Source organism: Odocoileus virginianus, chromosome 14 (genome assembly GCF_023699985.2).
Source record: "Odocoileus virginianus isolate 20LAN1187 ecotype Illinois chromosome 14, Ovbor_1.2, whole genome shotgun sequence".
Classification (NCBI taxonomy): Eukaryota; Metazoa; Chordata; class Mammalia; order Artiodactyla; family Cervidae; genus Odocoileus; species Odocoileus virginianus.
The window spans coordinates 61,198,473-61,224,150 of record NC_069687.1 but is presented as its reverse complement, the minus strand read 5'-3'; the positions used below and the strand labels follow the sequence as shown (position 1 = coordinate 61,224,150).

At 37.7% G+C, this 25,678-nt stretch overlaps 1 protein-coding gene across 6 annotated transcripts in view; it reads left to right on the top strand.

The window, feature by feature from the left end:
* Window positions 1-25,303, top strand: part of FAM169A (family with sequence similarity 169 member A) — a 66,844-nt gene extending 41,541 nt beyond the window's left edge. For 5 of the 6 annotated variants that reach the window (XM_020913131.2, XM_020913130.2, XM_070476821.1 and 2 more), the window contains 8 exons: window positions 1,110-1,289; window positions 5,370-5,498; window positions 6,274-6,386; window positions 9,397-9,436; window positions 9,920-10,070; window positions 16,025-16,181; window positions 18,915-19,118; window positions 21,081-25,303. In XM_020913131.2, the coding sequence (XP_020768790.2) occupies window positions 1,110-1,289; window positions 5,370-5,498; window positions 6,274-6,386; window positions 9,397-9,436; window positions 9,920-10,070; window positions 16,025-16,181; window positions 18,915-19,118; window positions 21,081-21,629 (1,523 nt within the window). In that variant the 3' untranslated portion in view covers window positions 21,630-25,303. The remainder of the gene's footprint in view (window positions 1-1,109; window positions 1,290-5,369; window positions 5,499-6,273; window positions 6,387-9,396; window positions 9,437-9,919; window positions 10,071-16,024; window positions 16,182-18,914; window positions 19,119-21,080) is intronic. The other variant, XM_070476819.1, reaches the window with a different exon arrangement.
* The last annotated feature ends 375 nt before the right edge of the window (window positions 25,304-25,678 follow it).

Here is a 25,678-nt window from a genome sequence, read left to right as displayed (position 1 = left end):
TAGTCGCTCAGTCGTGTCTGACTGTTTGTGACACCATGGACTGTATAGCCCACCGGGCTTCTCTGTCCATGGCGATTCTCCAGGCAAGAATCCTGGAGTGGATAATCTCTTGCAGAGATTATTGAAAAAAGTTATTGAAGTTCTCCAGTTTAATAATAAGTAATTAATTATTTGGTTGAACTTAAAAAGCCTTGCTATATTGACCATCTCATTAAAAGATATGATTGGTTAAAAGTTAATTTGTGAAAGGTTTGGTGCTTGAAGTTTTGTTTCTTTCTTGAACTACATCATTATAAGTATCCAAAATCACATGAATAATATAACTGAGAATAATTGTTTTACTGGAAGTACTAAAAGAGTGGAAAACTGACTGATACCTAACTTAGAACGTGGGATACTCCACCATGATGTCCTCTACTTATAAACTATCTTAAGTTACATTATAGAAGCTTATACATCTATTTGATGGGTCAAAACCCAAATCAGGGTTCTCAAAAGACAAATCAGTGTAGCTCTGTAATATAATAAGGGGAGGCATATTTAGTTACTACTACAAACATTTCTCCTATTAAACCTTAAATTTTCAGGCTAGTTTAAAAAGTGTATTCACAGAGGAAAGATTGCTGATTTAGCTGTTTCTAAAACCAATGTTTCCATTTAGTCCTAATCCATAGTCCTTAAAAATCTGGAGAACTAATTCACTTCTTTGCCGTCATTAAGTAGATAAAAATGAAACTGTACTCACTAGGGAAAAAGTAAAGGGAAAAGATGAATATTCACATATTAAGGTTGAAATTAGTTACTTCGTGTACTTATGCAATCACCAGATGCTCTTTAAATTTTAATAGTTGATGAGCTTTGAAGTTGTACAGGTCTGGAAAGAAATATGTATTCAAGCATACAGTTCATCAAATGGTAACAGTTAATTTGCATGAGATACTGTTTGCAGCTGTAAAATACACAGTTCTCATCATCTCAGGTATACATTATGATATGTAATAGTTGGAAAGCATTTTATATTGTAAAATTTATGCATTTTCTCTAAATATATATACCTACATGGTCTTTTAAATGTGAAAAATTGTTGGATTTCTGTTTTATGACTGCAGGAAGCACGTGTGCCTCATTTCTTACCCAAAGCTACCAACTGCCAGTTCTGGATACAATGTTTGTAAGAAAGAAATATCGAGGCAAAGACTGTGGGCTTCACATGCTGGAGGACTTTGTTGATTCCTTCACAGAAGATGCACTTGGCTTGCGGTATCCTCTGACCTCGCTCATGTACATAGGTAATCGGATTAAATTTTTAGAACGTTAAACTTGTGTCAGTGTCACTTTGGACTTGTTTCTGCACTTTATCTTAAATGTGTGTATGTCAGTATTAAGTAAATTACATTCTTGACTCTCCAGGGTCAAGAGAGTCTATGTGCCCTTTCCTCACATAAATGGCATTTTGCAGATGTGCCCTTAACCTCACATAAATGACATTTTGAGGTTATGGTAGCTTTTTTAAAGAAATTGAAATAGAATTCACATACCATTAAATCCACCCGCATAAAGTGTAGAGTTCAGTGGTTTTATTATTTCACAGCTTGCAACCATAACCAGTATCTGATTTTAGAACATTCTCAACATCCCCCAAAGCTCTGTACCAGTTAGCAGTCACTCTTCCGTTCCTCCTTTCCTTCATCCCCTAGCAGCCAATGACTGATCTGTTTTCTGTGTCTATGGATTTACCTGTTCTGGAGATTTCATAATTTATATGAAATTGTATGTAATTGTAATTGTATGATGTATTGTAACTTCTTTGTGTCTAACTTCTTTCATTTTGCATAAATGTTTTCAAGGTTCATCCATGTTGTAGTCTGACTCAGTGCTTCATTTTTTTTTTAATGGCTGAGATATATTCTGTTGTGTGGATATAACATCATCAGTTGATAGACTTGGATTGTTTCTACTTTTTAGATATTAGGAATAACGCTACTGTGAACATTTGTGCAGTTTTTGTGCGAACATTACACTGGTGTATATCTAGGTGTGGATGAAATAGCTTGTTCATAACCTTGCCAAACTGTTCTGAAAGCAGCTGCACCATTTTACATTCTCGTAAACATTGTATGAGGGTTGCAGTTTCTCTGCATCCTCACCAATACGTACTATTACTTGTCCTTTTAACTTTTTAAGTTTTGATCACACTGCAAGGCTTATGGGGTCTTAGTTGCCGGATGGGATTGAACCCTCACTCTTGGCAGTGAAAGCGCCGAGCCCTAACCACTGGACTGCCGGAAAACTCCCATTATTTGTCTTTTTACTGTAGCCCTCTCAGTGGATGTGGAGTGGCGTCTCATTGTCTTGATGTGCATTTGGTGTTGAACATATTTTCATGTGCTTATTAGTCATATATGTATCATCTTTGGAAAAATGTATATTTAGATCCTTTAACCATTCTTTCTTTGGGTTATTTGTTATTTGTCTGTGGTAGGCTTTTTTTCTTTTTGGTCGTGCTGCAACGCATGTGGGAACTCATTTCCCTGACCAGAGATCAGACCCTCACCCCTCGCGTTAGAGGTGCAGAGTCTTAACCACTGGACCACCAGGGGAGTCCCTGTGGTAGCTTTTTAAATTAAAAAATTCATATATACAAAAAAAAGTAGGAGGTAACAAAATACTCATGTATCGTCCAGCATGTAGCATCCATGAGAAGTGGATTGTTGCCAATGTAGTTGTACTCCTGTCCTATCCAATTAGCTTATTCCCTCCCTCCCTTGGTATAAGCACTGTAGGGCACGGAGTTAGAGAAGGCGAGGTTCAGGAAATGAATGAGACCGGCCCTGTGCAGGAACAGGTCACCTTTAATGAGGCGAGAAGGGGCAGCAGTCAGATTAGTGAGCCGCTGCACCACCCAAGAAAAGAGTAAGTATACACAGGCATGTATGTGGAAATCTACTGTCTTAAGGGGGCCTGTTTTCCAAGGTTGTTCAGAGTGGTTCTCTCTTAAACGGCTGGGGCAAGGAATTCTGGAGATCAGCCAGAGGCTGGACAGGCTGGAAGCTGGGCAAATCAACCTTAGTGTCCATTTGTTTTTCTTCGGGTGAGAGAGTTCTTTGTTTTGCATAGAATGGTGGGGAGGACCCGGAGGGGAGTTTAACTCCAGGCTATTTTGGGCAGTGTAACTTTCCTTCAAGCACTGTCCTTAATTTGGCATTTCTTTTCCCCATGCATTTATTCGACTTTTTTTTTTAAATTTTTATTTTATTTTATTTTTTTAAATTTATTTGACTTTATACACACACACACACACACACACACACACACACACACACTCTCCAACAGTGTCATGTTTTTTTAATCGTCTTTTTCATGTGTGGCTTCGTTGGGTTTTAGTTGCACTGGGTGGGCTCTTTAGCTGTGGCATGTGGGCTTAGTTGCCCCAAGGCATGTGGGATCTTGGTTCTCCAACCAGGGATCACACCCGACTGCCCTGCATTGGAGGACATATTCTTAACCACTGAACCACCAGGAAGTCTCGGTGTCATATTGTTTTACATGTTTAAGAACTTCAGGGAATTCCCTGGTAGTCCAGTGGTTAGGACTCTGCTTTCCATGCCAAAGCCCTAAATGCAGTCCTTGAAAATCAATTTAAAAAAAAACTTTATATGAATAATATGTACTGTATGAATTCTGCAGTTTGCTTTTTCTACTCATCTTTATAAGATTTATTCCTATGGATTCATGTAGCTCAATTTATTCTTTTTTAATGCTGTTTCTATTGTGTGGATGTATCTTGCTGTCGTGCTTTAAAAGCCGTTAGTGGGTTTATATTTGTATTTGTATGAAGCCTGTAGTATTGCTCTTTTCTTAATGAAGTAAGATTTGATACTGAAGAGTGATTTGTGTGAAAACTTTTATAGTATATAATTTACCATTGATTTTAATCTAGAATCAGATATTCACTGAAAAAATATTTTTGATTTTTAATGTCAAAAATCCAGAAAACAAAAACCAAGCATTGCATGCTCATCTTGATTCACAGTTTCTCTCTAGGCCCGTACATGAGAGTGGAGTGAGTCCTGTATGCCCTGGGTAATCTGAACATGGATTTTCCTCTTAAAGTCTTAATTATTGCTTCACTAAATTTGGGGAGGGATACAACACATCTCGGAGAAGGCAGTGGCACCCCACTCCAGTACTCTTGCCTGGAAAATCCCATGGACAGAGGAGCCTGGTAGGCTGCAGTCCATGGGTCACTACAAGTCGGACACGACTGACCGACTTCACTTTCACTTTTCACTTTCATGCACTGGAGAACGAAATGGCAACCCACTCCAGTGTTCTTACCTGGAGAATCCCAGGGACGGCGGAGTCTGGTGGGCTGCCGTCTATGGGGTCGCACAGAGTCAGACACGACTGAAGCAACTTAGCAGCAGCAGCAGCAGCAAACAAATCTACTGTAGGCAGAGTCTCCTATTACTTACCCTTTTTAAGGATTCTAATGATAAATAAATTGAATCCTAAGTGAACTGCAGGTGCTTATATATTACGTAATGCATGCTCTACTATTTTAGTTATTTTAATTGAGACAGAGGACTCAGTGTGGCCTACTGGTTTTCTCCAGCTTTTCACTTCCTAATAGGTGTGGGAACTACAATCAAAGAACCTGAGAAATATTGTCAAATATATGGGGGGAAAGTGAGCAAATGGTATCCTGGTGTCCACATATTCAGTGTCCAGATTAACAGATGTTAAGATCTTGCCATATTTTCATTTATTTTCACTTATTTTAAGAGAATTAAACTAGATGGAGACTTAAACAAGATGTAGATACAGTTGATGTTCTCTTTGAACCTGGCCCTAGTCCCATCCCCCTTTCACCTTTTTCTCCCCAGAGATAATTGTGTTCCTCAAGTTGAGTGTATCCTTCCTGCCCATGGTTTCACACTTAAGTCTCTGTCTATACACACTATAAAACATTATTTTGTGTGCTTATTTAAAAATTTTTTAAGTTTTTTAAAAAATAATTTCAGACTAATTTTTTATGTATTCATATTTACAGAATTACTTTAGATTTTCACACTTCCCAAAATATAGATATAATTTAAAAAGCACAGAAGTTCTCCTCATTTGCCCTATTAGAGGTCTTGCCTGAAAACTGGGTTCACCTCTTGATGAGTTTTGAGCCAAAAGACACAGCCAAACCAAAGAGTAGGAGAACTTACCAAATGCATTAAGTGAGGAAAACACCAGGCATTTTTCCCAGAGCAGTGTCCTCTAAACAGTTTTTTGGTGATAAAATACACATTACACAGCATTTAACTGTTCATTCCAATTGACTGCTGGGATTTCTAGAAAAATTTCAATGTGTTTTTCAGCTTGCAACCAGTACTTTGAAAAATATCCAGGAGACCATGAACTCCTTTGGGAAGTTGAAGGTGTTGGACACTGGTACCAGAGAATACCAATCACCAGAGCATTACAAAGAGAAACACTTAAAATTACAGGTAAGACTGTTTTCAGTTTGGACATAAGGCTAGTGTAAAAGCATTGCCTAATGATGGTCTTATAGTCCAGAATAGTCGAATGTGTTGTAATGTGATCTCTCTAGTAATAGACCTTCTTTTCTGGAGTTTGAATTTTTGTTATATTTAAACATTTGTGTCATTATTAGTAAGAAGACCTAGAGTAGCCCAATAGAATATGGCTCAGTAGTCCAGTGGAGAAGGCAATGGCACCCTGCTCCAGTATTCTTGCCTGGAGAATCCCATGGCCAGAGGAGCCTGGTAGGCTGCAGTCCATGGGATTGCTGAGAGTCGGGCACAACTGAGCGACTTCACTTTCTGTTTTCACTTTCATGCATTGGAGAAGGAAATGGCAACCCACTCCAGTGTTCTTGCCTGGAGAATCCCAGGGACGGGGGAGCCTGATGGGCTGACGTCTGTGGGGTCTCACAGAGTCAGACACAACTGAAGCGACTTAGCATCAGCATCAGCAGTAGTCCAGTAGAAATTGGTGGGTAAGAAATGAACACAGATTACTCAGCACAGAATAGGCATCAGGGGATCAAAGGTAGTACTCAGTCTTATGAAGTTGCTAAATAACAGATAAACTATTTAAAACTCTTTTAAGGTTTCATTGTAAGATATTGGTGAAGGGATATCCCACATCTGAATATTTAACACCCTTCTTTAGGGCTTTTGTAAAAATTCGTACAAAGAATGTGACAATTAAAACCAAATACTAACTGGGTTAAAATTTTAAAAATTCTTTTTCACACAGCAGTTTCTCAAAATGAAGCTAAAAGATCTACATCTGGAGAATACGGTCTTGCCTCTGTTCCAGAATATGAAGCACGAACTGAAGACAGTCAGTCTAGTGAGATGCAGCTAACTGTAGGTACACTGTGTATTTACCATAGGAAATACCAAGTGTGTTGTTTTTAAAAAAGAGGTTCAGCTGATATTTAACTTTATAAATGTTATTGTTCATTCAGCAAACTTATGTAACTTCTACTGTGTTACTTGGCATTTTTTGTTAATTGGTTTCTAAGATTTAATTTTCTTTGAAAAATAATTTGGAATACACAAAGTAGTACAGAGAAAATAAAGATCTATAATTCTGTTACCCTAGGTCTAGCAACTAACATTTTTGTATATGTCCTTAATATATATTATGAAACATGTATGTGCATATGTTTCATTTCTGTTTTTATTCTTTTATGCTTCTAACTGGGCTTCCCTTGTGGCTGCAATGCGGGAGAGCTGTGTTCAGTCCCTGGGTTGGGAAGATCCCCTGGAGAAGGGAACAGCAAGCCACTCCAGTGTTCTGGTCTGGAGAATTCCATTGACTGTACAGTCCATGGGGTCATAAAGAGCCGGACATGACTGAGCGACTTTCATTCACTTTCATACATGCTTCTAATCGCTTTTCTCCATTGACATAGTGTTGTAAGCATTTTCTGTGTCATTACTTTTTTAAAATTTTATTTATTTATTTACGGCTCTGCTGGTCTTCGTTGCTGGGTGGGCTTTTCTCCAGGTGCAGCGAGTGGGAGCTGCTCTTCGTTGCATGCGAGGACTTCTTATTCACTGGCTTCTCTTGTTGCAGAGCTTGGGCTCTAGGGCGCACAGGCTTCAGTAGTTGTGGCTCCCGGGTTCTAGAGCACAGGGTCAGTAGTTGTGAAGCATGGGTTTAGTTGCTGTGTGGCATGTGGGATCTTCCTGGACCAGGGATCTAACCCATGTCTCCTGTATTGGCAGGCAGATTCTTTACCAATGAATCACCAGAGAACCCTGTCATTACTGTATTAAATCATTGTTGTTAGGTAGCACACTCTTCTATGTAAATACCAGCATTTATTTTCTTAACATATTATACTTACTTTTTATAAATGGCCCAACCATGAACACAATTATACATGCATCTTTGTTCAAATGTAATTATTTCCTTGCACAGATAAATTTCTTGAAGTGAAATAGGTCAAAGGTTATGAAGTTATTTGGGGGAAGTTTGAGGCCATATGTTGAAGTCACCGTAGAATGTAATACACTTTGCAAATACTAGGTAACCTGAAAGTAGAAGGGCAATTCCCCTTACTGAATTCCAGAGGACTTACCAGGTACTTTTCTGAAACCTACTTGATATTACTTAAAGTACCAGTTCATTGGTGGGATCCTAGAGGTTTATTTTTTGCAGCGTTTTGTTGTGGTAGCTTTTACATTATTATTACATTGGTTCATCACTCACTCATGTCCGACTCCGGCAACCCCATATCTGTAGCCTGCCAGGCTCCTCTGTCCATGGGATTCTCCACGCAAGAATACTGGAATGGTTTGCTATTCCTTTCTCCAGGGGATCTTCCTGACCCAAAGTTCAAACCTGGGTCTTCCTGTGTTGCAGGTGGATTCTTTACCAGCTTAGTCACCAGGGAAGGTTTTAATATAGTCATAATTATTTTGTATGTGGGTATCTGAATATATTTTTAGTGAGTGTTGAATATGTCTCTGTAAATGCATATGCATTTCAACAAGTGCTTTGGGGAATTATTTGTGCCTCTCTTCTTCTGTCTTAATTAGCATGAGTGATGACTATTTGAGTAAAAATTTTGAAAAGCATTTTTAAGGATAATATAAATAATACAATAACTGTATAAGGAGTTCAGTTTTTTTTCCTACCTTTGGAATTTCAGGCTTCAAAATAAGCCCTTCTATTAGGTTGCATTCAAATTCCTCAGATATATTCAAATTCTTTTATTACTGATCAGATATCATAAAACAAGGGAAAGTAGAAAAATCTATGTTTCATACATGTAGTGATAGCAATGATTTACTTGAATATTAAGCCAAATAATTTGTGTCATTTTAATGAGAACATTAAAATTTCACTGTACTATGAAGGTTGGCGATATAAATTAGATTTTCTTTCATTTTAGAAATTCATATTCTTCATATTACTATAATATTTTAATCAAGGAAGATATTTCTTATATTAAACTCTTTTTATTAGTAACCACATAGGGAAGTGATTTTGTTTAACTACATAATATTTTAGCTTTATTGAGGTATAATTGACAAAAATTATACATATTTAAGGTGTACACCTTCATGTTAAGGATGATAAATGCCCAAATTGAAGCATTGGTAATACCAAAGAGGGGGCAGTTTTGAGAGATTCTTCAGCGTCCTAATGGACAGGCTTGTGGTTGGTTGAATGAAGGACAAGAAGTCATTACTGCCCCACAGGTCTTTGATTGGAATAGCATACTGAATTGTTATTGCCAATAGCCAAGATAGAGAATAATACTGATTAAATATGAGAGTTTAGTTTGGGACAGATTGGATAGGAAATTGGGTTGGAGTATTAACTGGAGAGAGATTTCATTGGAAAAAGAGCTTTGGAAATCAGGAAAAAAGTTGGGGAAATTAAGTTGCATGTTTGGATTCATCAGCAAGGAGATGTTAAAGTAAAGGTGGTAGATACAGTTACACAGAGGGAGTATTTGGACTGAGAAAGGAGCTGAGGACAGAGCACTTGGAAACCCCAGTGTATATCAGTATTGCATATTAGGTGATTTCACAAGTTCTTGGGCTAATAATAAACTGAAGCTATAATATAGCCTTTTTACTTCTTAAGTGAAAGTGAAAGTTAAGTCGCTCAGTCGTATCCGACTCTTTGCAACCCCGTGGACTGTAGCCCACCAGGCTCCTCCATCCATGGGATTCTCCAGGCAAGAATACTGGAGTGGGTTGCCATTTGTGAATCTTCTTAATTGATGGATAGTGAATACAAAAGGTGTTATTTGAAAAAGTTTTTAAAAGATTTTCTTTGAAACTGAATGAAGTAGATGCATAGGAAGGAAAAAGGGTCTAAAACTTTTGGTTTTGATATGTATCTCTGTTTTAGATTGATTCTCTAAAAGATGCCTTTGCAAGTACTTCTGAAGGTAAGAAATTCAGCTGGTCTATTAGTAAATCTTTGAGAGTGTAAGAATTAAGTGTGTGTGTGTGTGTCCCTCAGTATAAATAAAGACTTACCCACCTCTAATATCTAGGTCGGAGTTGTGGTGTGTGAACAGATGAGCTACGTACCTCTGTTTTCTCAGTCCCTTACCTGTAAAATAGGGACCATAATGTCTGCCTTGTTTACTTCCCAAGATTATTGGAAGAGAATCTAAGTGAAAATGCACAAATACTTTGCAAAGCTCAAGGTAACATAGACATGTGAGGAATGAATATTGACTTTAAGGTTACTTCATAATTTAAAATATGTCACTGACATGGTTTCCTAGCCTGATGTGATAGAAAGGAAGTGTGTAATGGTGGTGATATAGTTAAATTGGCTTAGTTCTTGCATTTCTGTGTATAATTAATGGGTAATTCTTTGAATACACAGTCAATTAATTATGGGCTTGCTATTTTTTTCTCAGGTCACGATAAAACACCTGTTTCCACTCGTACTCGAAGTAGCCATCTAAAGCGGCCAAAGATTGGAAAGCGGTTTCAGGATTCTGAGTTTAGTAGTTCTCAAGGGGAAGATGAAAAGACTCCTCAGACTTCTCCCACAGCTTCAGTGAACAAGTAAAGCATTGTTTATTTCACTGTCATTATTTTGTGTCCTCTTATTTTCATAGTATTTAGTTTTTAAGGTGACTTTTTTATATTATTTGTGTAGTAAATGACCTTGGTGTAGAAGTTGGTATTTGACTTCTTCAACAAGATTATTGATTACACTTAATAAGTGTCACATTGACAGTATTATAGGGAGAGGTTGCTAGTAAGAGAGTAGAATAAACTGAAGTTTTAGTCTCTTGTGTGAAAATCCAGAAGAATCTTCTAGTGGTTATTTTATCTCAAATGAGTCACTTATTGTCAGCTTTGAATTTGACAGTAACTGTGGTTTTTAATAATCCTGAAGTTTAGTCAATTTAAGAAACCCTCAATTTTACTTTATAATGGACTTATCTGGACTCATCTTACTAGATTATAGAACCTAACATAAATTAGTAATTGCCATAAATGATATCATCAGCTCCTCCAGAAACTTAATAGTCTGCTGAATCAACAGATACCTTGGATCAAAACCTTATTTTCTTATTTAAAGAAAGCAAGATTTTGAATATTATAGTTAAATTAAGCTTTTGCTCTGATAGTCCTACTAACTGTTCTTGAGTCAACCATTCATAGCTTTGCCATCTTGACTATAAAATTATTCTCAGGTGAAGTATTCTGTAGCTATGCTAATTTTATTATGTATATAATTTTAAAGTTGGATAATTATGTAAATTTTATATTTCAATGAAAAATCCACCATTTTAAAGAAAAATCTAAGTATTTAACTTGTGAAAAGAGTAATAAGAGTTTAGATAATTATGGTTTTTTTCCACTGAGTAACATTTTGATGTAATACCCTTTTTAGAAGGGAATGTAATAGCTCATTTTAAATTACACATCACAGAAATGTTGTGGAATTTTTCTTCAGCTTTTCGTAAAATAGTAGCAGTAAGACTAGATGCTTAAATGCTCAGACACCATGAGGAACCAAACTTCACCTTTGCTGTTGACTAGTAGTTTCTAATACACGTGTCTGTTCCTAGGATGCAGGTTGAGAGAGCTGCAAGGTGGTTTGTGATGTGAAAATAGAAGTGAAAGTGCTGTAGATACAAAGGAGAGCGTGATTGACTCTTAACGGAGGGGATGGAGAAATTTGACATTTGGGCCAGGGCTTCAGGGATGAGTAGAAACTCAACAAGTATATTTGGGAAAGAAGACTTTTCTGGTTTGAAGGTTCACAAACTATGGTCTATAGGCCAGTCTGGCCCACCACCTCTTGTAAATAAAATGTTACTGTGCCACGTCCATGTTTATTAGTTTACATGTTTACTGTGGTTGCTTTTGCTTTGCAGTGGTGGAGTGAGTGAGTGTTCAGAGACCATGTGTCCCACAAAACCTAAAAGAAAAGTTTGCCAGGCCTTGGTCTACGCCAGGGCTGTTAGAGAGCTTCCTGTCATGGTGGGTGTGTTCAGTGCCTTGCCTCTGCTCCGTGTGCCTGTCACTGAGCCCTGAAGTGTGGCTCGGGCGATTGAGGAGCTGAGTCCTTTATTTCACTTAGTTTATTACCATATTATAAATAATTGCAAGTGTTCTGTGGTTACTGTATTGTACCATGCAGTTCTAGACTGCAGGAATAATGTGAGCAAAGGCACAAAACTGGGAGGGGTGTTGGTAAGGAAAACTGATGCACAGGTAAGTAGCATCACGGTCAGTTCAGTCACTCAGTCCTGTCCGACTCTTTGTGACCCCATGGACTGCCGCACACCAGGCTTCCCTGTCCATCACCAACTCCCGGAGCTTGCTCAGACTTATGTCCATCAAGTCAGTGATGCCATCCAGCCACCTCATCCTCTGTCATCCCCTTCTCCTCCTGCCCCCAGTCCCTCCCAGCATCAGGGTCTTTTCCAATGAGTCAACTCTTCGCATGAGGTCGCCAAAGTACTGGAGTTTCAGCTTCAACATCAGTCCTTCCAGTGAACACCCAGGACTGATCTCCTTTAGGATGGACTGGTTGGATCTCCTTGCAGTCCAAGGGACTCAAGAGTCTTCTCCAACACCACAGCTCAAAAGCGTCAATTTTTCGACATTCAGCTTTCTTCACAGTCCAACTCTCACATCCATACATGACCACTGAAAAAACCATAGCCTTGACCAGATGGATCTTTGTTGGCAAAGTAACGTCTCTGCTTTTTAATATGCTATCTAGGTTGATCATCACTTTCCTTCCAAGGAGTAAGCGTCTTTTAATTTCATGGCTGCAGTCACCATCTGCAATGATTTTGGAGCCCGTCAAAAATAAAGTCTGACACTGTTTCCACTGTCTCCCCATCTATTTCCCATGAGGTGATGGGACCAGATGCCATGATCTTAGTTTTCTGAATGTTAAGCTTTAAGCCAACTTTCTCACTCTCCTCTTTCACTTTCATCAAGAGGCTTTTTAGTTCCTCTTCACTTTCTGCCATAAGGGTGGTGTCATCTGCATATCTGAGGTTGTTGGTATTTCTCCTGGCAATCTTGATTCCAGCTTGTGCTTCTTCCAGCCCAGCATTTCTCATGATGTACTCTACATATAAGTTAAATAAGCAGAGTGACAACATACAGCCTTGATGTACTCCTTTTCCTATTTGGGACCAGTCTGTTGTTCCATGTCCAGTTCTAACTGTTGCTTCCTGACCTGCATACAGGTTTCTTAAGGCAGGCCAGGTAGTCTGGTATTCCCATCTCTTTCAGAATTTTCCACAGTTTATTGTGATCCACACAGTCAAAGGCTTTGGCATAGTCAATAAAGCAGAAATAGATGTTTTTTTTGGAACTCTCTTGCTTTTTCGATGATCCAGCAGGTGTTGGCAATTTGATCTCTGGTTCCTCTGCCTTTTCTAAAACCAGCTTGAACATCTGGAAGTTCATGGTTCATGTATTGCTAAAGCCTGGCCTGGAGAATTTTGAGCATTACTTTACTAGCGTGTGAGATGAGGGCAGTTGTGCCGTAGTTTGAGCTTTCTTTGTATTGCCTTTCTTAAACCTTACTAAAGAACGTATGTAGTGCTAGTCTGAACATGAGTTGGGAAGAAGTTACAGTGTCCAGAGAGAATAGGGCTTGAAGAAGGAAGATGAGAATGGGAATAGAAAGTTGTGGATTTGTTTGAAAAGCATTTCAGAAGTAGAGCTAAGCCATATCATTTATTGCCCCAAATGGTATTTTTGAGAATGAAAGGGACATTATATATAGGCGTACTCCAGAGATGTAGGTTCAGTTCCGCGGTACCACAGTAAAGCAGTTATCACAATAAGGCAGGTCACACAAATTTTTGAGTTTTCCAGTGCACATAAAAGTTATGTTTACACTCTACTATAATATATGTCTTTAAAGAAAAAGTATATAATTTAAAAATACTTTATTAGTTAAAAAAAATGATAACCATTGTGAGCCTTTAATGAGTCATAATCTTTTTGGTGGTGTAGAGTCATACCTCAGTGTTGGTGGCTGCTGACTGACCAGGGGGGTGGTTGCTGAATGTTGGGGTGACTTTGGCCATTTCTTTATTTAGACAGCCATAAACTTTGCCATGTAGATTGGCTGACTTCTTCCTTTCACTAATGATTTCTCTGTAACATGCAGTGCTGCTTGATCGCATTTTTCCCACAGTAGAAATTCTTGCAAAATTGGAGTCAGTCCTCTCAAACCCTGATGCAGCTTCTTCAACTAAGTTTATGTCATAGTCTTTGTTATTTCACCGATCTTCATAGCGTCTTCAAGAGTGGATTTCATCTCAAGATGGAATCACTTTCTTTGCTCATCCACAATAAGCAGCTCCTCATCCATTACAAACATCCATTTGCCAACAAAAGTCTGTCTAGTCAAGGCTATGGTTTTTCCAGTAGTCATGTATGGATGTGAGAGTTGGACTGTGAAGAAAGCTGAGCACCGAAGAATTGAAGCTTTTGAACTGTGGTGTTGGAGAAGACTCTTGAGAGTCCCTTGGACTGCAAGAAGATCCAACCAGTCCATCCTAAAGGAGATCACTTCTGGGTATTCATTGGAAGGACTGATGTTGAAACTGAAACTCCAGTAGTTTGGCCACCTCATGCAAAGAGTTGAGTCATTGGAAAAGACCCTGATGCTGGGAGGGATTGGGGGCAGGAGGAGAAGGGGACGACAGAGGATGAGATGGCTGGATGGCATCACCGACTCGATGGACATGGGTTTGAGTAAACTCTGGGAGTTGGTGATGGCCAGGGAGGCCTGGTGTGCTGCGATTCATGGGGTTGCAAAGAGTCAGACAGAACTGAGCAACTGAACAGAACATCCATTACAGTTTTATCTTGAGATTGCAGCAATTCAATCACATTTTCAGGCTCCACTTCTCATTATAGTTCTCTGTTTCTGCCACATCTGCAGTGACTTCCACCACTGAAGTCTTGAACTTGTCACAGTCATCCATGATAGTTGGAATCCGCTTCTTCCAAACTCCTTGTAATGTTGATATTTTGACCTCTTCCGATGAATCATAAGTGTTCATAGTGGCATCTAGAATGGTGAATCCTTCCCAGAGGGTTTTCAATTGACTTTGCCTGGATTAATAAGAGGAATCTGTATCTTTGACAGCTGTAGCCCTATGAACTGTAATTCTTAAGAAATTGAATTGAAATGATTCCTTGATCCTTGGATTGCAGAATGGATGTTGTGTTAGCAGACATGAAAACAACATGAACTTCATTATACATCTCCATCAGAGCTCTTGGGTGACCACTTACATTGTCAATGAGCAGTCACATGTTGAAAGGAAATTTGTTTTTTTCCCTGAGTAATAGGTCTTAACAGTGGGCTTAAAATATTCAGTAATCCGTGTCTTCAGCAGGTGTGCTGTCAGCCAAGCTTTGTTTTTCCCTTTATAGAGGACAGGCAGAGTAGGTAATTCTGAGGGGCCCTAGGATTTTCAGAATGGTAAATGAGCATTGGTGTCAAGTGCAAGTCACTAGCTGCATTAGTGCCTAACAGGAGTCAGCTTGTCCTTTGAAACTTTAAAGCCGGGCATTGACTACTCTTTTCTTGCTATGAAAGTCTTAGATGACTTCTTCTTTTTGTCTACATTGAGAAGTCTGTTGTTTATTGTCTGTTTATTGTAGCCACTTTCATTCATTATCTTAGCTCTATGTCTTCTAGCTAACTTGATAGAGCTTCTGTATCAGCACTGGTTGCTTCACTGGGCACTCTCATGGAGATAACTTCTTTCCTTAAATCTCTTGGACCAGCCTCTCCACTACCTTCATGCTTTTTTCTGCAGCATCCTCACCTCTCTCAGCCTTCCTGGGAATGAATAGATTTAGGGCCTTGTTCTGGATTAGGCGTTGGCTTAAGGGAATGTTGAGGTTGGTTTGATCTTCTGTCCAGACCACTACAACTTTTTCTCTAGACCAGCAATAAGGTTGTTTTGCTTTCTTATCATTGGTGTGTTCACTTAGAGTAGCACTGTTGGTTTTTTTTTTTCCAAGAACTTTTGGTTTGCATTCACAGCTTGGCTATTTGGCACAAGAGATCTAGCTTTCTGCCTGTCTCAGCTTTCAACATGCCTTTATAAATTTAGTCACTTCTAGCAAGCTTTCGATTTAAAGTAAGAATATGTGACTCTTCCTTTCATTTGAACACTTAGAGCCATTTCAGGGTTATTAACTGGCCTAATTTCAATATTGTTGTGTCTCAAGGAATAGGGAGACCCAAAGAAAGAGAGAGAGATGGGTAATGGCCAATCAGTTGTAATAGTCAGAACACATGCAACATTTATCAGTGAAGTTTGCCATCTTAGGAGTGCACATATGTGTATGTATAACTGACTCACTGTTCTGTATAGCAGAAACTAACACAACATTGTCAGTCAGCTGTACTCCAATAGAATCATTCATTGAAGTTTGCCATTTTGTATGAGTGTAACCTGTGGCATCTTTAATAAAGTAAGTAAAAATGTTTTTCTTTGGTTTCCTAGATTGGAGTCTACTGCACGCACATCAGAGAGCTCGGAAGAATTCTTGGAAGAAGAACCCGCACAGAGTGTGATTGAATTTGAGGATGAAAGTAGTGATAAAGATGTTCAACCAGCACCAGAAACCCAGCCAGGCCTGGAAAAGCAAGAAGGTGAAAAGGTGAGTGATTTGCTTTTTTTTTAATTAATTTTTATTGGAATGTAGTTGCTTTACAATGTTGTGTTATTTTCCTGTACAGCAAAGTGAATCAGCTATATGTATACATATATCCCCTCCTTTTTGGATTTCTGAGATTCATTTATTTAATAGAATGAATGGACGTAAATTTCAACTTAGTCATATATTGTTGGAAAAGCATAAAGACTCTTAGTAGAAATTGTAATGTTAAAAAGCATATATGTCTAAAGCAAAGTCAGGTAGCGGAAGATAAAGTTTTAAGTATTTTATGTTTCAAACTGAATTTATAAAGTTTGACATATTACAGAGATAAAATAGAAGATGTTTAGATAGTAATGTCCTCTCTGTGTTTAAAATTCAAATCAATTTGTGGAATTAAACATAAACTTTAAGAAGTGATGCAAATTATGTGACTGATCGAAGCCTATCTTAAAAAACCAATTAGAATACCTTAAGGTCCAACAAGCCCTAAATTCACCTGATTTTGGATGTAAAGATAGAATTAGTTGTCCAGAAAAAAATAAGGTATTTTTACTTAACAGTTGATTTACAAATTCCTAAAAAATAACTAAATTCTTTTTTTGTTTAATTACTAGAAAACAGGCAAGAAAATAACTTTTTGACCAAGTAAAAAATCTCTTTATCTGTCTTGATTTCTGCAGCTCCTCAATTATTTTTCTCTTTCTTTTTTCATCTTCTCTATTTCCTGTCCTTCTCTTCTTTTTCTTTAATATCTTTAGTCTTTTACAGGTTCCTTATTTCTCCTTTCAGACGTGCTTAAGTTTCTTTAAAAATATTTTACCTGTTTGTCAAGTCCAACCAGGAGCTAAGAAAGTGAAACTGCATTACTGATTTAAATTGGAGAAATACATATTTTAAAAACAAAATTTATCTGCTTCTAGATGACTATGGGAATGTATATTTATGTGGTTTTTTCCTTTATTAAAAACTTAAGATTATGCTGTACATACTACCTGTAACGTGTTTCTTCTGTCCCGCGAAACCTCTGAGTACCTACGTGGTGGGTCACCAGTGACAGTTTCACTCAGTCGCAGTGGCTTTCCTTACTGAGGCTGTCTATTCTCCCTTCCTCTCGATTTTCTGATCGCCTGGCTTTATAACACTACTGTGTTTTGGTTTCTAGGTTTATCTCTTTTCTGGAGTTTTCATTTGGTTTTATGCATTTGGTTTTTGACTGTTCTGTTTCCTGTTGTTGTTGTTTTTTCCTTTTTCCCCTGTGTTTGTGGACATTTTAGAAGACTCAGTTCTTGACCTTCTGCTCTTTTGTTCATTTTTTGGGGGGGGGGATACATCTAGTCTTATGACAGAATGTTTGTCTCTGTGGGGGTGACCAGTAGCTCTAGACTTTGAAGATTGATCCAGACTATGATCTCATAGTATTACCTGCCTTCTGAGTATTTCTGTTTAGACAGATGTCTTTTATCATCTTAAATTTAATCTCTGTTCTTGCCTATCACTTCTCTACTGGGCTTCTTTTCCTATTTCCTATTTTTCATTCTATTCCCAAACCTAGAACTTGAAGGACATGAATTTTTCTCTTTTGTTTCTCTCTTGTAGTTACTCACCAAAATTCAATTTTTTTTATAAAAACCTTTGCTATCTCTTTCTCATTTTCATCTTTTTAACATTTCTTCTACCCCAGTTGGTTCTTTTGTGAGTTTTATTTTAATTACCTTCTGTGCGCAGTTTATTCTTTGTACTCCGGCCTGATTAATTTTTCTTTTTTTTAAGTCTATGTGGTTTTTTAGATTAATTAATTAATTTGGCTGTACTCGGTCTTCGTTGTGGCATGTGGGACCTTTAGTTGAGGCATGTAGGATCTGATTCCCTGACCTCCAGATCAAACCTGGGCTCCTGCATTGGGAGCACTGAGTCTTAGCCACTGGACCACTAGGGAATTCCCCAGATTAATTTTTCTAAGTCTCTGATTTAAATATCCCTTAGGAAAATACTCATTATATGTTTTCAGGGATTCTATATAATCCAGCCAAGTCTATTTTTTAAAATTCAAGTGTATCATTATTCTAATTTTTAAATATAAAATGTCAGTGGTATTAATTAGAAATATTAGACATTAATGGCAGTCTTGTAGATTGATTAAACATGAGAGGAAGAGTTTCAGAAATTGGAGACCTTGTGTTGTCAAATCACTTTTCCATATTTTCATGTGATTTAAGGGGCAGGATTGTTTGGAGACAACCCTTTATTGACTGTACAGTCAGGTCACTGAGGTTGGGGACTCTCTTCTCCCAGCGGGAAGCTTTACCCAAACTCAACCTGCCACAGATCTGGTAGTGCTTCCTTCCCAGGCACGCTGAACTGTGACTTCCCTCAGACCCCAAAGATTCCAGCTACTGAACAGCTGATGTTCTGTAAAGAGCCAGCGCCAAATTTAGACTTTCTCTGGTAACTTTTTACCGAACAGTTTCTTTCTGTGACTGCCCTGTAATGAGGAAGAGGAAGAAGGAGGTAGGGTCTCTCCATTGCATGGTTCTCCATGAACACAGAGGGAAACTGGGCTGCTTAGGGGTGCTGTTCTCTTCCTGACTCTGCTGTTGCGTAACCTATGCCCAGTAATGTGGTAGAATGTATCTTGAGTTCTAGTGCATGATAGGGAGGTACTGAGAATGACCACGTTGCATGACAAGTAAGTTAATCTGTAATTTGGTCCCTTTTTTTTGCTCAATTGTGTAGGAATCTGCACTAGAGCCTATGAATGGTGAGATAGTAGATGATACTCTTAAGACTTCACTCGTAACAGAAGAGGAGGACTCCACTAGTGAAGTTTTAGATGAAGAATTAAAATTGCAGTCTTTTAGTTCCAATGAAGACTCTACAAATCTTGCGCCACTGGTGGTAGACTCTTCACAATCCCTTGAGGGTGTTGCCCCGGATAAGGTAATAGAAAAATAACCTAACTTTTTACAGTCACAGTGTCCAGCCTTGGCGACTCAGCTGGGGCAGTGCAGGATATATATTTTCCTCTACTTTAACGTGGACATTCCTTTAGGAAAAATAAATTATACTACACTGGATATTTTGAGCAGATGCGATCAGTAATATAAATTCAAATCTTTGTAACTTCATTCATATCTGACTTATGATAACAACATGAGTTTTACTTTGTAAATTTAGGAAATGCTTAGAAAAATGGATAAAGCATTACTGACCTAAATATTTGGAAATGGCAACCCAGTCCAGTATTCTTGTCTGGAGAATTTCATGAACAGGGGAACCTGGAGGGCACCAGTCCATGGGGTCATGAAGAGTCAGACACGGCTGAGTGACTGACACACCTAAATATTATTCACCAGGTGGCGCTAGTGGTAAAGAACCCAGTTGCCAGTGCAGGAGACATAAGAGGCCTGGGTGACTCTTTCCTGACCCCTGGGTCGGGAAATTGCCCTGGACGAGGGAATGGCAGCCCACTCCAGGATTCTTGCCTGGAGAATCCCATGGACAGAGGAGCCTGGTGGACCTACAGTACATAGGGTCACAAAGAGTCGGACTCAACTGAGGCGACTTAGCAGGCATGCAGAAATATTTGAATTAACCTATTGCTGGTCTGTGACCAGTACAGTCATTTAATTTGTTTTAATTAGAGAGATTTATTAGTGGGGAAAAGTTGATATAATATTTTAAAGAAATATTTTTATTGAAATATAGTTGATGTACAGCATTAATTTCATGTGTACTACATAGTGATTTGATTTTGCATATGTTATAAAATCATCACCTAAATGTAAAATGTAAGTCTGTTAACTCTCTGTCCCCATACAAAATTATTACAATATTATTGACATATTCCTTATGCCGTATCATACATCCCTGTGGTTTGGTCTATGACTGGGAGTTTGTGCCTCTTAATCCCCTTTACCGTTTCAGTCCCTTCACTGCCTCCCCTCTGGCAACCACCAGTTTGGTGTCCTAATCTGAGTTTGTTTTCAGTTTCTTTTGTCTTTTAGATTCCACATATAAATGAGATCGTATGGGTTCTGTCTTTGTCTGACTTATTTTACTTGGCCTAATACCATGTAGATCCATCCATGTTGTTACAAATGACAAGATTTTATTCCTTTTCTTATGGCTGAGTAACACTCCATTGTTTGTGTGTGTGTGTATGCCACGTCTGAAAGGACATTTAATTTCTAGTTTTGAATATCCAATTTAAATCTAAAAAACTATTATATAGCATTATTTTATTGGTGTCTCCTGTAATTACCTGAGTAGAATTTTCACTGCCTTTCTGCCTGCTAAGTCCATTCAGTTGTGTCTGACTCTTTGAGACCCTATGGACCGTAGCCCATTGGGGTCCTCGGATCATGGGATTCTCCAGGCAAGTATATTGGAGTGGGTTGCCAGGCCCTCTTCCAGATCTTCCTGACTCAGGGATCGAACCTGCATCTCTTACATCTCCTGCACAGGCTGGTGTGGTCTTTATGGTTAGCACCACCTGGGAAACCCCACCTATCAACTAATAATCAAACCCAGTGGGGTAGCACAGTGTCAAGTCCCAGGATACTTGGTTCTGGCTCCAGTAACACCAAGAAACTAAACACTTGAATTGATTCACGGTTTTAAAGAATCTTGATGGATAGTTTAAGAGCCTTAAATACTTTCTGAGGTAAAATCATTACTTTTATAGTATCTTTAAAGCAAGCACTTAATGAATACAAAGTATCATGTAAGACAGTTTTTAAGAAACTGAGCTATATTCAGAGAATATGTGCACATGATTGACAAAAGTAGTGAGTCCTGAATTCTTTAAAATGTGTTCAGGGTCTTTGCATGTTAGTGCCTGAGAATAATCTATGTAAGAACTTGGTTGCAAACGTTGTTCACTGGAGTTTCTGTTTTTAGGTTTCACATGCCACTGACTCAGAAACGTTGCTGGACGAAGGTCCGTCTGATGATAAGGGGCACACCGAGGAGAAGCTGCCTCTGGCTTCAAGGAAGAAGGCACATTTTGGGAGTTCAGACAGTGTGGCTACTCTCCCAAATGAAGAAAGGTCCGACAGTGCTTTTCCAAACTCTGTGATTGCTGAATTTTCTGAGGAATCGATCCCTGAAAATGTGTCACCCAACACTACCGCCTCATTGGAAGACCAGGGTGAGGAGGGGGTGGCCGAGCCCCAGGAATCATCTGCAGCTCTGCCTCAGAGCTCTCTGATAGAGGTTGAACTTGAAGATGTGCCGTTTTCACAGAATGCAGGACAGAAGAACCTGTCAGAGGAGCAGTCTGAAGCGTCTTCTGAGCAGCTGGATCAGTTGACACAGTCAACAGAAAAGACGGTGGACAGCAGCTCCGAGGAGATAGAAGTGGAGGTGCCTGTGGTTGACAGGCGGAATTTAAGGAGAAAGGCCAAAGGGCACAAGGGGCCTGCAAAGAAGAAAGCCAAGCTGACCTGAGTGAGGAAGACGTGCAGATGATAAAACCTCTTCTTTGCAAACAAGTTGTTTTTACAATATGGCGATGAATAAATGGCATGGGGCCCAGGACAAAAATTCCAAATTTTCAAGTTGAACTTATTTATGATGCTGCTTTCCCTCCCCGGTAGATCTTAGGATTCACTGTTCTTTTTAATTTTTCAGGCTATTTTTGTGTAAATACAATTTTTTTTATTTCTATTAACCATGTTTCAATTTTGGGAAACCAGATCATACTATATTTTCTTTAGCAGTTGGAGATACCTGACCATTATAATTTCAGAAAATAGAAATTTAAAAACTATGAAAGTAGTAGGGCTTCCATCAATTGTAAGGATCACAGACATCTTTTATACTAAGGGTTTTAATAGTAATCTTGGTGAAGGTTCTAAAAGTTTTAAATTTTGAAACTAATCATGATTTTTTAAAATGTAGGCTTGATTAAACAAAAATGATAGTAAATTAGGGTCAAAGTAATTTCAACCAAATGAGAGCACAGATTCAGAAATTTATGGTCAAAGGTTTACGAAGGTGGTATTTTTAATCTCTTAGTTGCAGGTGCAGTTTCTTCCTTTGACTTCTGTATCTGTTGAAAAATACAAACATAATCTGTTTCCACTTCACTCTTGATAATATCTGATGTTAACAGTACTGCTTGGGATTTAACTCTAGTGTGTAGGCACTAGCATATTTAAAATTTCTTTTGAAGCTGGGGGTTGTATTTTCGTTCTCACCCGATTAACATGTATACTTCAGAAGTATGAGAACCCTTCTTAAAGGGTTCTCCTTAATCCTGACACTGCCTTTATTCTAGAATCTTGTTTATATTCCCCTCAGCTTTTGTCCACTTCCCTAACTGACGGAGTGATTCCTGTCAAAAGATCTCTCTGCCTGCCTTCCAGCTTGTGCCCTTGGCTTCCATTTTTGGTAAGTTTAGAACCGCGCCCCAGTCTTAGGCCTAGATGGCAGGAGTAGGTGGCCCTAGGAGCTGTAGTTGCAAGAGTCTTGTCCCTTTGAGCTTGCTCACCCTTGATTTGTTCTGTGCAGAGAAGCGACAGGCTAACCTGTGTAGACATTGTGTGGCCACAGCAAAGGCCTTTGCCTGGGAAAACTAGAAACAAAAAATTGAAAAACACACCCTCAATTGTTTATTTTTGTTTAGTAATTTATTTAAAAGTGAACAAAATGGTCATTCAAGTCCAAAGAGAATTTTAAAACAGTCCTATTCTTTGAAAGTATTATGTGTGCTCAAATTTTCATTTAAGTTTGAGAATGCTTTGAGACTAGATTCTTTTTAAAACTGCTTGGTCCTTACATGAAAAAAAAATGTGTTATGATTTTGTGTCATTATTTGAGGAGTTAAGGATTGATGTTGAAGGTTTATTCAGTCTATAGTCAGGTGATACTAAATTTTATTTTGGGCTGTTGGCATTTTAGGAAGATTTAAAGTTGAGGTAAAATCATTAGTAGGCAAAATAGCAAACCCTCCTTACTCATGTAAAAATTTAAATACTGTGTCCCCTACATTTTCTTTCATTATGTTCAGAGTTAGCCTAGATTATTCCATTCTAAATGAAAATTAAGCACTTTGGCCATTTGTTTTCTCAACAAATGCTAGTCAAGTGAAAGGATAAGTTACTAATACTAGTGTATGTATTGAACGTTTATGCTGTTTTATACTTTTTGTGAGAAATTTTTGTTAATACCACAGTGAGGGAAATAGATTCAGTAAATTCTTTAACGTTTCCATTTTTAATTTCTTAAAAGATTTAAAAACCTAACATTTACTTTTTTTACTTGGATTCTTCTTTGTTCTTTAAAATACTTTTCTTTAAAAAGATGTAGTTTAAGACTGAGCTCACTGACATCTTTTGATGTGTGAATGTAGTTGCTGAGTTCACAGAAAAGAAATGGATATTCGTATGTGATCACTAAGGACTCGCTATATAAATTTATACTTAAATTTGTTTGGCTTATTCTTAAACCATAAGTGCATTTTAATCAAGTTTCAAAACTTTTTGTTCACACAAGAAAGATTTTGTCACATATTATCTCTAACAGAAAATGTTATTTTGGAGTTTATAGGTAGCAGAGGGAAAAAGTTAAATCGCATGGAAAAAATCTAACTCATATGGAAAAAACCTAACTTTCATGTTCAGTAACAATGAGTTTCTATGCTCAGTGAGTGAGTATAGAATTTATAACAAAATTTATCCTCAGTTAGGACTCTAAATAAAACTTAATAAGATTACTTGTACTTTTTGCAAAAGGCATTAGAAAAACAGAATTACAGAGGACTGAAATCTGATTTCAACCAGGTAGTTGAGTGTCCAGTCACATTCTATAGTTCTTTGTGAAATGCTTTTTTCTGTTTAGAAGTCTTTATTTGTGAAGGGAGTTCACTGCAGTTTGTGTAAATACATATATATTTCCTTGTGTAATATAAAGCAGACAGTTATTAGCAAAGTTTTAGTCCTACTTTCAAGTTTATTCAATTGCTAGACATCACAGAAATATATTAAAGAGTTTATTATAAAGTTCCTCTACAACTTTGAAGTGAGAGGGTCTATTATGATTTTTTTATAAAATCAAAAATAGCATGACAGAATGTCAATCTTCTACTACTTAAAAATGTGTCTATATTCATGGTGTTTCCACTCAGTGCAGAGAATTATCATGGCAAGGATAAAAACTACTAGTGATTAATGGTTCACTTTTAGCTGACCACCAGAACACCACCTAAAATGGTTTCAGTGACTTTAGAAAACTATTTTGAAAGCTTATGACTGCATCAAGTTGAGTGTTTTATCTGGCACCTAAATATCTGCTCTTACACTCTGCTTTACCCATAGGGACTACCTTCTAAGGTTTGGTCACACCAGCAAACTGAGACAGATCTTAATGTAAATAAAGAATTTATACTAATATTCCTCAGCTGTTTAACAGTGTTTTAGAAATTTCTGCCTTGTTTGTCCACTAGTAGCAATACTGTGTTTAAAGTGTTAATCCAGTCTTTCATGGGTGTGATTAGTTAGTAATGTTTATGCTTCTGTTCACATACTTAGTATCAAGCTTTATTTGTACAAGATAGTTAACTTGCTTATTTTTGGTTGTGAAAAATAAGCAAACTTCACCTCTGTATCCAGTGCTTACCTTTAGTTGATTTTGTTTCACCCTCCAAAACTTGTCACTCACTCATTCCCCATTTCTATTAGTGGCAAAATCATTGGTTAAAATCTGATTGTAAGGTAGGTTCCACTTATGTTATCTTGAAGTAATTGTATCATACTGGATAGTCATTCCCAAGAAACTAGCCTTTCTTTTCCTAAGTGTTTGTGTGTTCCAAAACTTCTACCTACTGTTTATATAACTTAGAAAAGATGTTACATTATTCAGAATAGCAAGACTTATTACTCAAGTACTTATGTTTGTTTTCTTAGTAGTTTTTTTTTTTTTTTCAATTTTAACAGTAGTAACTAAACCTATATTTTGTGATTGTTTATGTTTTGAAATTCCTTCCCTTTTCCCTAATTTCATTGGTGAAGATGTGTTTAGATACTGGATTTGTTTACACTGATTTTGTTAAAGCCACAATTAATCACATTGGTTGTACTTTCAAGACAGACTTTAAAAAAAATAAACAGAATTGAAAACAATTAACGTGATTATAAATTAATACAATATATAAACACCCTAAAGCTCAGTCACAAACATACTCAGATCACAGATGTGCTTTTGACTAAAACATGACCTTCTTAATGTAATCTAAGTAACTGCAAACACTTATTTGCCTTTAAGGGCATTAGTGCAGTCTTTTTACCATTCTAAAAATATAAATATACTACCCTAAGTTTAGAATATAGAAAACGCTAAAAGTATAAACATTTTGGTTTATTTTTTTCATGTGTCTGAGTAGAAAATATAGTTCCAAGTATATGGCATTATATATTATGAATGAGAAGGGAAAAATGTTTACGATACTAATTTCCCTGACTTACTATTGTTCTTTTGAACTTTATAGTGTAATGTGC